Source organism: Bos mutus, chromosome 19 (assembly GCF_027580195.1).
Source record: "Bos mutus isolate GX-2022 chromosome 19, NWIPB_WYAK_1.1, whole genome shotgun sequence".
In the NCBI taxonomy this organism is placed as follows: Eukaryota; Metazoa; Chordata; class Mammalia; order Artiodactyla; family Bovidae; genus Bos; species Bos mutus.
Window position 1 is genome coordinate 21,605,421 of NC_091635.1, and position 13,666 is coordinate 21,619,086.

The 13,666-nt window shown below is 50.1% G+C and overlaps 1 protein-coding gene across 1 annotated transcript; it reads right to left on the minus strand.

Moving 5' to 3' along the window:
* Window positions 1-877: 877 nt before the first annotated feature.
* On the minus strand, window positions 878-6,524 carry MED9 (mediator complex subunit 9). Its single transcript, XM_005893480.3, has 2 exons — window positions 6,225-6,524; window positions 878-2,516 (listed from the first exon to the last, which is right to left on the minus strand). Exons 1-2 carry the CDS (start codon window positions 6,443-6,445, stop codon window positions 2,300-2,302), a joined length of 438 nt encoding a protein of 145 aa, XP_005893542.1. The 5' UTR covers window positions 6,446-6,524; the 3' UTR covers window positions 878-2,299.
* Between the last annotated feature and the right edge of the window lie 7,142 nt (window positions 6,525-13,666).

Consider the following 13,666-nt stretch of genomic DNA (forward strand, 5'->3'; position numbering starts at 1 on the left):
CTGGAGACAGGCCCCAGAAAAGCTCCCCAACAGCTGGAAGCCCTTCTGTTTTGGGAGCCATTCTTGAGAAAGCCAGGACACAAATAAAGGGCTTCAGGGTTCAGCCATGCACCACCTAACTTGTCCCCCCACCCCCTGCCCCTCCAAGGGCCTCCGGGACTGACCAGCATGTCCTACGCTCAGCACAGGCCCAGGGCAACAAAACATCACCAAACCTGGAACCATCAACGGTTCAAAGGGCCACTCCAGCCCTCCTTTGTGCAGGACCCTTGTCCTGAGTCGGTGCAGGCTCTGCCACTGAGCTACCTGGACCTAGTTACCATTTGTGGCCCTGGCCCCTCTGGCCTCCCTCCCTCCTCAGGGGGTCCAGTACCCCCTCTGCAGCTGAGGGCACCAGCTCCCACCTGGTGACCCGGTTCCCTCCGCCACATGAGGCTGCACAAGCCCAGGGCAAGGGACAGCTGGCAAGCCTGACTTTCCACCTGTGAAACACGAGAGAGCAGACGCTTTTGCTGGGGGCTGCTCTGAGGGCCGTGGGCAACGTCTCCGCATGGTGCCCGCTGCCCAGGAATCCAAGTGAGGAGTCCAGGTGTCCCAGGGGAGGACTGTAACTCCGCTTTGGTGGACTGCTCCCTGCCAGGACCCGACCTACATCCGCAAGGAGGGATGATGGCCCAGGGGCTGACCACAGGCAGGACGACCCTCCGGGCCACCTGTACCCTGGGGTCGGATGCCACTCCCAGAAGGGTCATCCCATGCTCATTCTGGTGTAGCTAGTGTGGCCATGTTCTCGGGCTGGGGGAGGTTGCTCAGTCTCTTCTGCGTAAAGGGGAGGTTTTCCTCTCAACTATCACGGGGATGTCCTAATGTGAATGTCTCAGTACAGACCCACGATGTCCTGACAGCAGAGCACAAGTTCTTTTAATCACACTCTTGAAAAGCGTCACAGGTCACAACACCGGAGCACAGAGGAGACCCACGAGGAGCCCATGTCCACTGCAGTCTCGCAGCAAGCTCCGGCCGCCTGGTATTTCTGAGCTTCACATTCCATGGTTATTTGGTTGGAGCCTTAAAATCGGCCCACACAGTACTGTACTCTTGAAACTTCAAAAAAATAACTGACTCAGTTTATAACAGCCCCACGGCAGAGCTGGCCTCAGGTGACACCCACTTAAATTCAGAGCCTGCTCCTCTGGATGAGGCTGCTGAAACCTCACCCTTCCCCTGGACACGTGACAGGTGGCTGCCAGCAGACTCAGACAGAACCCCAGCTTGGAACACCCTTATCCTACATTCCTGCCAAATGGCGGGCGCCCGTCATCCCTGACGCGGCTGGCACAGGGATGAGCCCACTCTAGATCTGAGTGATACTCGCCACTTGTCCCCACGTTTCAGAAGCTTTCGCCTCAGGCTGGTCACACAAACGCAATTTCTGTCTGGAGAAACAAGGGTGTTTATAAACATCTATGAACCAGGACTGGGCCGCACGATTGCCAGGGCCAGCTTCCCCCACCCCAAGGGGCCGTCAGAATCACCGCCCAGTTGTCCTTTTCCATGTGACCCCCGAGTGCACGCAGTGAGGCCAGGGGGGAGGTCATCGGTGAACCAGGGACAGGACTTGGGAAAGCTGAAGAGGGTGTCTGTTCATCTCATCAGACCACAGCTGATGAGACCACATGGTCTGAGGTGGTATGGCCATTCTTGGGCAGTAAATGGCTAAACGAGCTGACTGAAGGTAACAGGGGATAAAGGAGCAAGAGCTACAAGAAACAAGGACATGGGTGGCAGAGAACCTGGGCGGGGGGTGCCTGGTGGGTTCCTGGTTGATACCCCATGAACAGTAACACCCATGCCTCAAACAGAAAGAAACAACTGTTCCAGGGCAAAAGGCTACCCCACAGTCTCTGAAACCATGCATTTCTCTCAAGGCCTTTCTCCATGCGTGTGCAGGCCTAACTGTCCACACACACTGCTGCTCACTGGACACCAGGTTCCTGGTGCACCCACCGTCCGGGGTGGGTGGGGAGGGGCAGAGGGAAGCCGCCTCCCTTCCTGCTGTGTCCCTCCCCAGAGGCAAGAGGCAGCCCCACCTCCCAGCCTCAGGAAGCCTTTCTCCTTCAGCAGACAGTTACTGCGCATCTGGATGGGGGCACAGTACACGAGGATGCCCAGGGAAACAGCTCGGGCACTGGCTCTGCAGTCAGGGGTAAAGTTCAGCTAAGCAGGCAGTACCAGAGTCGTTCCACAGGGCTGGGAGACAGGACGCCGGTGCCCCAGCACTCCTCCTGGGGTCGGCTCGTCACTCCTTGGGGATCTCAAACATGCAGAGGCTCTTATACTTCTGCAGCAGTTCGTTCTTGGTCCGGACCTGCTCTCGGAGGCGCTGCAGCTGCTGCTGCTGCTGCTCGGGGCTCAGGTGGATGCCAGGCATGGTGCTAACCACCTTGCGCATCTCCTGGAACTTGGCCTTCAGGGTGTTCAGGTCCTGGTGGATGTCGGGACTGTCCTTGTCCATGCTGCGGGGGCAGAGGGCAGGCGTTAGCACCAGCAACCTGAGAGCTCCCTCCTCACTCCCCCAAACCCCGCATTAGAATGCCTGTCACCTGTCGCCTGCATATTGATCTGTGCAATGGGGGATGGGCAGGCACCCCTGCCCGCCTCCCCGCAGCAGATGCACACGGGAAGCAGAGCCTTCCTCCAGGGCTGCCTCCCCAGCCCAGCCTGCGGGAACCAAAGTAACATTTGCTGAAAGAGTGAACACAGATAAGTTCCTACATATCTGCTGAATGAATAAAAACCATCACCAACATCAGGCAACAAGTGGCAAGTAAAACCTAATGAAGTACCACATTCCTTCTAACGTGAGACACTACAGGCCATTCAGGAGACGATCAATGAGCAAGAGCTAATTTTAGCTGATGTTCTGATCCCTGAACCTGTTAACATGCAGTCTGATTTCCACAGAGCTATTCATAAATTTTACATTAGTCACAGCTACTGGAAAACTTTCAGCAGATACTCGCTCTCTCCCACCTCTCCCACCAACTCGGGTAAACTGAGCCTTCTGGTCCTGCTCACTTTAAAGGTGGGATCATATCTTCACTCGTAGCTATTGTCGGCTTCCTGGAGACCCATGTTCCCTGTCAAGTTAAAGGAAGCAAGAACAAAACCCTTCACCTGAGAACACAGAAAGAGCCCATCAGTTGCTCCTGTATATTTTTTAAAAGTTAGGAAATGGATGGATGAGCCTTTGAAAACAGGTGGTTGAGACTAAAATCTAAAAGCCGATGCACAGGCTGTTTTAAGTCACCCACTGAGGCACAAGAGGGGAAAGCTGTCAAGGATCATTTATTTCTTTCAATAAACGTTCATCCCTATTAGGCAATTTCAACCCAGATGGTGCTAATTCATGTTTATTAGTAATCATTTCTCTGCTTACGCAGACAGAATAGCCATCTTTCCCGGTGATCCGCTAGTTAGAGCTCATTCCTGACAGATGAGATGCACTGGGGCCTGCTCACTGTTTATCAATAACTCGAACTCGGAAGCAAGATCTGGAGAATCAATAGTTTATTCTGGGGAACAAATAAAGACATCTCCTGTTGTCTTCTGAGGCCCTCGATTCACACACACCAACTCTGGTGCACCTCACCCCAGCTTCAAGGAAGCGTTTTATATTCTGTTTCCTTCATGTCTCAGCTCTGATCTACAACTCTTGACAGACACCATCTGGACTTCTGAAATCATTCCACTTGGATGGCATATGTGCTAACACGTTGTTACAAATTTAAGTCCCAAGGCAATTTTGAAATTATAGTTTTAAGAAAACTGATTCACAACACATAAGTCTGAAAGGACAAGGTATAAACAAACAAACAAAAAAAAATTTTTCTAAACAATAAGGTCCTACCATATAGCACAGAGAACTATACTTAATAGCCTATGACAAACCATAATGGAAAAGAATATTTTTAAAAAAAGAATGTCCACATGTGTGTAACTGAATCACTTTTCAATTTGTTTTGACAAAAACGTAACCACACTACACACATGGTTCTGATTCTTGCTTTTCTCACCTGAAATGCACCTCGGACAGCTAGATGAGCTGGCTGTTATGGGTATGTGGATGTTTGTAACTGATCACCTGCAGGCCGAATGGGGATGGCCATCCCACACCTGCACCGTGTGTGTGGGCACCCACCGCCCCTCAGTGCTGCGGCTCTGCCTGCCACCACCCTCAGCAGTTCATCCCTGATCCCCCTCCTACTCCCCAGCTTCCTGTGGACCCCAGTCCTCTCCTCCTCCTAAAGCCCTCTGTCCCATCTACCTTCACAAAACCCAAGCACTAGCTCAAAAACTTCAGATGACTCCTCGACTCCCCAGTTCAGTGTCTCTGGGGTCAGACACCCAAGAGAGTCTATTTTCTTTGGCTGCCAGTTGAGAAGTTGGGGACAGGAAAGGGGAGGTATGGGTGAAGGGTGGAGCCGGGTCTCAATGTCCAGTCTGTGGACTTGCTCTCAAGCTCCTATTCTCAGTACGGCTCCCCTCCCCCAGCTCCCACAATGTGCCTAGTGTTCCCCAGTCCAGACACTCTGGCTGACTCTTTCCTAAAACAAAGCTTGGCAAAGTACAAGCCTTTAAGCTGTCTGACCAAGGTCATTCAGCTGGTACCTTATAGAGCTATCATTTGTGATTCATTTTTGGATGGCAACACCTATTCAATGGACATGAGACTGAGTAGACTGGGAGATAGTGAAGGACGGGAAGTCTGCTGTGCTGCAGTCCATGGGGTTCCAAAGAGTCAGACGACTGAGCGACTGAACAACAAACGACAATTATTACTCATATATTAGAGATAAGAAAATCAAGGCCTAGAAAGGCTATGCACTTAACTAAGATTCCAACACAAACAAGTATCAACATGCAGATCTGAACTCAAGAAGATCTGACTTCAAAGCCCGTGTTCTTTCTTGTGGACGATGCAGCTCCATCTTTAAGGCCAGCCCAACCCAACTGCTCTATCAGGGTCAAAAATAGACTCTGAGAATGTGTACACTGTGTGTTTTCATTTTTCTGTATTTTTTCTAAAACCCGAATAAGCATATTTGGCTTGATCCTGGATAATGCCTGGAACTCCAGGGCTGCTTCTGTGTTTGTTTGCTTGGTCACTCTGCCTAGAAGTGCTACCTGATTACAGGCTCCTGGGAACAGAACAGTCTGCCTTGCCCAATAAACACTATGTTCACACCAAGTGAAGCCAGATGAACTTAAGGTCTACTGTGACTACTGAGAGAACAAAGTCTTCACAGTCGTCTGAAAAGCAGTGGAAGCGTCACGTCATCCCAGGGCAAGTGAATCTAATCCGCCTCAACTCTAAACCAGCTAGGCCATCAGCAGTACGTTTCGTATTGTGAGTATCGATTCCATTTCAGCAAAACATCCAAGAGCATGTTGATGTTCACTTGAATGTTACTGTAAAAGTAACTTTGTTGTAATCCACTTTGCTTTTATTTTTTAATGGCTGAATAAAAAGTTCAAGCCCAGGGGTTTAAACTTTGCTATCATGTGGACATAAATAACAGTTAAAAATAATTTGGGCAAATGTGAGGATTGGGGAGATTTTTGGCTGTGTGTGTGTCCGTGTGTTTTCCTTCTAAGGATAAGTTTGAAAACTCAGGTGATCTGAAGACTGGCCAAAAGAAGACAATCACCCCCTGTGTCGCCATGACAGGGCACCCAAGTGCTGGCAGGAGGTCAGCGCCCTACTCCTGTAAAGTTCCCAACATCACCCCTATAATCTCTTTGCATTATGGGTTATTCCGCTCATGAGTTTCCCCTTCTAACTGGTGAGCAAGGTGGGGATGAAAAGTCGGCCCCTCCACGTGTACACGCCACAGCACTTAGCAGTGTGCCACACATGGAAGATGACCCGTATCTATCGGATCTGTGGGAAAACAGGCTCACCAGGCTGCACCCGAGTGGTCTGCCCGCAGCGTCTGCGCACTTGCTGTCTACACTGGCTTCGTTTTAAGAACGCTGCTTGCCAGCACGGGGCCTGGCAACTCCCAGGATCGACTGCTGAACACTTGGGACTGCTCGTGGTGGCCTCTGCGTGGCCGCTCCCCTCCGGGTGTGTCTTCCTTTTGGTACCGTGGGGCGCCCCTGGATTTCGGACACGTGACGGGCAGCGGGGGGCGTGCGGGCTGATTCCCCCGGGCCCTTACCATTTGATGATGCTGTGAACCAAGGGAAGGAAGGAGCAGTTCTCCTCCGCCTTCACGCCGGCAGGGGATGGAGGCTTCGGCGCGGGCTGCGGCTGCTGCGCAGAAACAGACGGCGGCGGCTGTGGCTGCGGCAGCGGCTTCATCTCCGGCAGCGGAGGCTCGGCGGGCGGCGGCAGCGTGTCCTCAGCCTGCCGTCCGGCAGCAACACCCACAGAAGCCATCGTGTCCAGGACCCCAGCAGCCGATCACCGGGGCAGGCGGCTTCGCGCGCCGGAAGTGTCGCTGATTATGGTGTCACCACCGTGCGCCGCGGAGGTGGGGCCGGGCCTGGCGATCGTTACTAGGCAACAGGCGGCTGGTCCTGAGTGGCCTGGATTTGATGGTGCGCAAATGTTCAAGCTGGTTTTAGAAAAGGCAAAGGAACCAGAGATCAAATTGCCAACATCCGCTGGATCATCGAAAAAGCAAGAGAGTTCCAGAAAAACATCTATTTCTGCTTTATTGACTATGCCAAAGCCTTTGACTGTGTGGATCACAATAAACTGTGGAAAATTCTGAAAGAGATGGGAATACCAGACCACCTGACCTGCCTCTTGAGAAACCTATATGCAGGTCAGGAAGCAACAGTTAGAACTGGACATGGAACAACAGACTGGTTCCAAATAGGAAAAGGAGTACGTCAAGGCTGTATATTGTCACTCTGCTTATTAACTTACATGCAGAGTACGTTGGAGAAGGCAATGGCACCCCACTCTAGTACTCTCGCCTGGAAAATCCCATGGATGGAGGAGCCTGGTGGGCTGCAGTCCATGGGGTCGTTAAGAGTCGGACAGACTGAGCGACTTCACTTTCACATTTCACTTTCATGCATTGGAGAAGGAAATGGCAACCCACTCCAGTGTTCTTGCCTGAAGAATCCCAGGGACGGGGGAGCCTGGTGGGCTGCCATCTATGGGGTCACATAGAGTTGGACACGACTGAAGTGACTTAGCAGCAGCAGCAGTAGCAGCAGAGTACGTCATGAGAAATGCTGGGCTGGAAGAAGCACAAGCTGGAATTAAGATTGCCGGGAGAAATATCAAAAACCTCAGATATGCAGATGACACCACCCTTATGGCAGAAAGTGAAGAGGAACTAAAAAGCCTCTTGATGAAAATGAAAGAGGAGAGTGAAAAAGTTGGCTTAAAGCTCAACATTCAGAAAACGAAGATCATGGCATCTGGTCCCATCACTTCATGGGAAATAGATGGGGAAACAGTGGAAACAGTGTCAGACTTTATTTTTTTGGGTTCCAAAATCACTGCAGATGGTGACTGCAGCCATGAAATTAAAAGACGCTTATTCCTTGGAAGAAAAGTTATGACCAACCTAGATAGCATATTGAAAAGCAGAGACATTACTTTGCCAACAAAGGTCCATCTAGTCAAGGCTATGGTTTTTCCAGTGGTCATGTATGGATGTGAGAGTTGGACTGTGAAGAAAGCTGACCACCAAAGAATTGATGCTTTTGAATTGTGGTGTTGGAGAAGACTCTTGAGAGTCCCTTGGGCTGCAAGGAGATCCAACCAGTCCATTCTAAAGAAGATCAGCCCTGGGTGTTCTTTGGAAGGAATGATGCTAAAGCTGAAACTCCAGTATTTTGGCCACCTCATGTGAAGAGTTGACTCATTGGAAAAGACTCTGATGCTGGGAGGGATTGGGGGCAGGAGGAAAAGGGGACAACAGAAGATGAGATGGCTGGATGGCATCACCAACTCGATGGACGTGAGTTTGAGTGAACTCTGGGAGATGGTGATGGACAGGGAGGCCTGGCGTGCTGCGATTTATGGGGTTGCAAAGAGTTGGACACGACTGAGCGACTGAACTGAACTGAGAGACAGCTAAATTTTTCAACAGTCAGAAATAGCAGGTATACTTCAGGAATAACATCTTATTCCTATTTACGTTACAAAGACAGTCCAAAAGCAACCTGTACAGGAAGATAAATGAGGCCTCAGGAAGAGTGGACAGCACCTCCCGCACCTGCGGGTATCAGGCCCTGGGCCTGCGGATGTGGAGGATCCGAGGGGAAGGACCCATGGCTCCCACCTGCTCAGAAGCCTCCAGGGACGAGGCCTTGCACCTACCCTATGGACCCAGAAATAAACTGAACAGTTAATATGCATCTTCTGGATGACACACGCTGTGCTAACTGTGGGGGAAGGGTGAGGGGCTGTCTCAACTTCCTCCGAGCTGAGATGGTGGAAGGGGATTAGTGCCAGGAATAAATACTGTATCTGAGGGAGAAGTCAATGTCAGGTACTCTCCGTACCTGTGGGCTAGCTCCTGAAGCCCCCAATCTCAGTGTGCTCACCTCTAAAATCTTTAGTTCAGGTTCATGGCAGAGCCCAAACCACTTTCCAACTTCAGACACATGGCTGACCTTTGAAGGTGTCCTTTGCATGAGCCCTGGGCTCTTAAGTCAAAGTAGGGGACGCCTGGTGGGTTTGTGGGTATGTTCCTCAAAACAAGCCCTCCTGAGCCACAATGTGGGGGCTGTGTGATGGGGACTGGCATCCTAGCTGAGAAGTGCCCCCCTCATAGGCTTTAGAGAAGTGAGGAGTCCACAGTCAGTGGCAAGATGAGCAGCAACACTGAAGAGCAAGGTGACTGGTGTCAAGGAAGCATCGGTGCTGCTATTTCAGAGGCATCTTGGAGGAGTCTGTGGAGGCAAGTCCCGGGGAGGAGACTGTGGAAGGAAGTGGGGAGGCCGGACGGTGTGTCAGAGGCACTTTGGTAATAGCCTTAGCACAGCTTTCTTATAAAAACTGCACCCCACAGGTGAGCACAGGGAGGTGGGGGGCTGCTGACTGTGGGCCTCTCCCCCTGGGGGGAAGTTCAGGGTTCTGGTGGAGAAGGAGGAAGAAGGTCCTCCTGGGACAGGACCCAGACGGGCTTGAAGAGGCTGTACATCCTTGGAATTGCCTGGGGACATAAGGGTGGTGTAGTGATAATAATAGTAATTACCACAACTTCTGTGGATTGAAAGCAGGCACAAGGGACAGAGCACAATCGTCTCATGTAATCCACAGAAAACTCTGGAAGGTAGATGTTAGCGTCTCTGTATTATAGATGGTTAAGAATCTGACCCAGGTCACGCAGCTGTCAGACAGCAAGACTCTGGTCTTAACCAACACAGAGGAGACCTCAGGTCCCTACCAGCCCTGTGACTTTGTGGTTCAAAATGTTAATGTGAGGTTTTTATTCAGAATTGGAAAAGAATTCCGTGTTCATCAATAATCTCCCTGTAGAAATCGCACGTCATCTTTCCCTCCTGGCGTTTTTATAACTTCATTACCAGCCCCATCTTTATCATTGGTAGAATGATGAGGGTATCTCTTTAAAAAAAAAAAAAAACACTTCAGGTATAAATAGATATGAATAAAGAAAATGAATTGAAAATGTAGGAAGCAGGAATGGAGTAGGTGCCTTGACAGTTTGCCTAAAAATAGTTAATTAGTGGCGAACAGTGGAGCTGACCTCATAACATTTCAGGCAGATGTCAGAGAAACACTGCCTATGCTGGCTTCATTAAAGCTGAAATTAACACAAGTGTGTGTCTGCTCAGAACTTCCCTGTTGAAAGTAAGAAAAAAAAAAGGCAGAAACCCCACAGAAACAACCGTGTGGCATTGATGCCCAGAGTAAAGCTCGTTGAGTCCTTGGGCAGCTCTCCCTGCTTCTCAGGCCCCTGTAGGCTGCTGGTGGCCAGGCCAGGCCTTGCTCAGCCCATCTGAGGCTCATAGCTTCAGAGTCTGCATAACCTCCCAGGAAGACTGCTGTTATATCACCTAGAAAAGTCCCCGGGAGCAGTAACAATCACTTCTGACGATTGAGACTTTCTCCCAGACTTAGGGCATTTAAGAGGAGTGAGCGGCATGAGTGCCCTCGACAGAGACAGAAGGCAAACCACTGTGTCATTTTCAATATTCTGGTAGCCACACACAAAGAATCAAAAGAAACAGGTGAAATTGACTTTGGTAATGTATTTTACTTAACTCATGTATCCAAAATATTATCATTTCCACATGTGATCAGTACTAAAAATTATCAAAGAGGTATTGGAAATCTGGGCTTCCTCGATGGCTCAGCGGGTAAAGAATCCACCTGCTGATGCAGGAGACACAGATTTTATCCCTGGGTTGGAAAGATCCCCTGGAGAAGGAAATAGCAACCCACTCCGGTATTCTTGCCTAAAAAATCCCATGGACAGAGGAGCCTGGTGGGCTGCAGTCCATGGAGTCACAAAGAGTTGGACATAACTGAGAGACTAAGCACTCTTTGAAATCTACTCTGTACTTTATATGCATAGCCCATCTCAGCTGGAATAGCCACGTTTCACACGCCCAGGAGCCAGGTGTGGCCAGTGTCCATGGACCTGGGTGACCCATATCTATCTGGACATATCTCAATCCTAACTGTGAGAGGAAAAAAACTAGCAAGTCATACGAAGCAAATAGAGTATATTGCTACTTATACATATGTTTGCAACATGAAAAATAACAATGTATATTATCCATAGATACAAAACATACATGTCAAAATGTTTTTAAAAAACTGAAGGGTGCACCTCCTGGTCACAGGGCTGGTGAAGTTGTATAACAGGCCCTGCACCTTTCTGTGTGGTGTCAAATTTCTTTTCTAGATTATAAGGAAAACTGAACAAGTGCCAAGTGTGGGAGTGGGTGCCGAGGAACCCAGGCTCTGCTCTTTCTGGCTGTGTAACCTTGGACAAGTCTTCCCATGCCTCAGATTCCTCATCTGAAAAATGGGATCATAACGGCTCCTAATGGGAGGTTACCCAGGAGGTTACTCCTGAATGGGTTACAGGAGTTACCCTGTGGAGAGGACCCCAAATGGCCCCTGACAGGTAGGAACCGCCACTGAAGCTTTAGCTACTACTGCTACTGTTTTCGGAGAAGGCAATGGCACCCCACTCCAGTACTCTTGCCTGGAAAATCCCATGGATGGAGGAGCCTGGTAGGCTGTGGTCCATGGAGTCCCTAAGAGAGCGACTTCACTTTCACTTTTCACTTTCATGCATTGGAGAAGGAAATGGCAACCCACTCCAGTGTTCTTTCCTTGAGAATTCCAGGGATGGGAGAGCCTGGTGGGCTGCCATCTATGGGGTCGCACAGAGTCGGACACGACTGAAGTGACTTAGCAACAGCAGCAGCAGCAGTTACTGTTCTAATAAATGTCTCAAAAACCCCTCATGATTACTCCTGAAACAAACTATTACTACAAGAACACACTTGAGAACCAGGCTACATCAAAACCCTGAGCTCTCTGATTCTCTCAGCGGACCTACACCACAAATAGCTGTAAATAGGCTCGTGATATATCTCTGCTACGTCAAATCCAAAAATAGTCTTTCCTCTGTCAAACATCGTGGGGATTGTTAAACTGATCTTGTCATTGAGTGATCGGGCTTTTTCTTCAAACCTCTATCTTACATCTGATTCATCCTTTTCTTTCATTAACTGGAGCCTCAGGCGAGTTGGAAAACTACATGATACTTTGATGTTTGCAAGTAAAAAAAAAAGGCAGTGATCACAGTTCAGATCAGCACAGTGCTACGGATACCTGGAATCAGCTAATCACAGCCATGACTCACCGCTCAGGCCTTATCTCAACCCACCCTGAGGATGGCCTTTCTCCTTTCCAAATATTATTTCATCTTCTTTTTATTCCTTTCAAGCACCCTTTTCTTATTCTAAGCTCCTCCGTGATGACCAGTTTCTCCACTCACTTATCTTAGTGTTTCATTTCTCAGAAGCACTCATTTCAGCACACAAATTCGACTAAGTTTCTTTCAGACTCAGAATTTTCTCCATAAAACCTTAAGTCTTTATTCCTTCTTCTTCTTCTTTTTTTTTTTTTTTTTGCATACCTCCATCCACTTTGGATGTAATAAAAATGAGAGGCAATCCCTTCCAGGAAACAGTTTGGTCTAAAATGGTTTGTTTATGTCCTGATGCCTTACGCTGGCTGACCTCCTCACTCGCATTTTCTCTCAGAGGATATGTGAGCCAAGCTTTTCTGTCTCAACGGGCTCAGCCTGAGCTGGTCCTGTTAACCCTTTTCCTCACTTGAATTCCTCCCTTTTCTGGTAGTTACTTTGTTTCTCTTATCGGATTTACTGTAAGACTTTTGACTTTTGATTACTAACTGCAGTTGCAAAACTACAGTTAAAAATTATTATGTAGCTGGCAGTGCTGCTGGAGATGACCAGGCACGCTGCCTGTGAGCTGGTCAGGTGGCCCTGGTCCTGTGTCTGGGTTTCTGACCTCTTGGGGTGGGAGGAGGTGCCGGTAATAGCAGACATTTAGAATGTCCCCAGGCTGTAAGGACGACAGGCTCCAAGCTGAACCCTGGAAGTGGCGTCGAGATGGACCAGCAGCCTCTGTCCATCTCTGCTCACCACATCTCTGGAAAGGTGTCCCTGTGAGCGCTGAACATGTCCCACCAGTCTTTGGCTCAGCCACATGGTGTGATCTGAAGAGTCATCAGAAGACCCGCCTGCCAATCCACACAACATGTCCTGGCCCCTGGTCTGTACCAAGACCTGCCGGACAGGGAGGAAGGAGACCCCAGGCCCAGCCGCAGAGAATAGGCCTGGGGGCCCCGGCTTGTCCCCGTGGCACCCTCATCTCGTAGACTAGGGAGCAGGGCCTGGGGAGGTGAAAGGAGTCGCCTGTTGGTGGGGGAACCGGAAGGAGCCTGCGACACTGACTCCAGGACAAAATCAAAATCGGGAGGGGATATTCAGGGACGATGGCGTTTCCGGTCTCCATGTGCTTCCTCCACAGCATCTTCACTGGGTAGAAACACGCAGGAAGTGCTCATTGTTGTTGGAAGAACTCAGGGCTGGTGATGAGGAGAGTGCTTAGGGGCCCAGAGCAAATGGGGAGTGGGTGTCACACCTCTGGGAGCATCGCTGGCTTACCTGAGTCGTGATTTTTCTGGTGGCCTCAGTGACAGTTGACCAGAGGGCCGGCTTTTGTCATAGTCCGACCAGTGGCCACTGTGGATGCAAGGAGAGGAGACAGTGCGTAAGACTTTTCCCCTAACTCGGGGTCCCAGGAGCTCCCTGCCCACTTTTAAAAAGTCCTGGGCGGCCAAATTACAGAAAAACCAGGCTTGGATGGAGGGCCCCCAGGGGCCAGCGCTGCCCTCCAGGTGGACCCTGGTGGATGCCAGCGAGTTTCCTGGATGACAACTGGGTTTTCATGCAGTGAGAATTGGGGGGAAATAGCCAAGGTTCAGAGTTAACCTGAAGCAGTGACAGGAGCCCCTCCACCATGTGACCTCAGGCTTTAGGGGACAATGTGCCCTGGGGACAGGCCTGGAGAAAAGGCTCCCACCCAATATGTGCCGGGTGCCACCAGCTCCATGCCCTCA

Bases quoted from the DNA above. Each gene is read 5' to 3' on its own strand.
- MED9 (XM_005893480.3), bottom strand. From the start codon at position 6,445: ATGGCTTCTGTGGGTGTTGCTGCCGGACGGCAGGCTGAGGACACGCTG. The intron at 2,517-6,224 runs GTAAGGGCCCGG...CTGCCCCCGCAG, and splicing joins GTTCACAGCATCATCAAATG to CATGGACAAGGACAGTCCCG.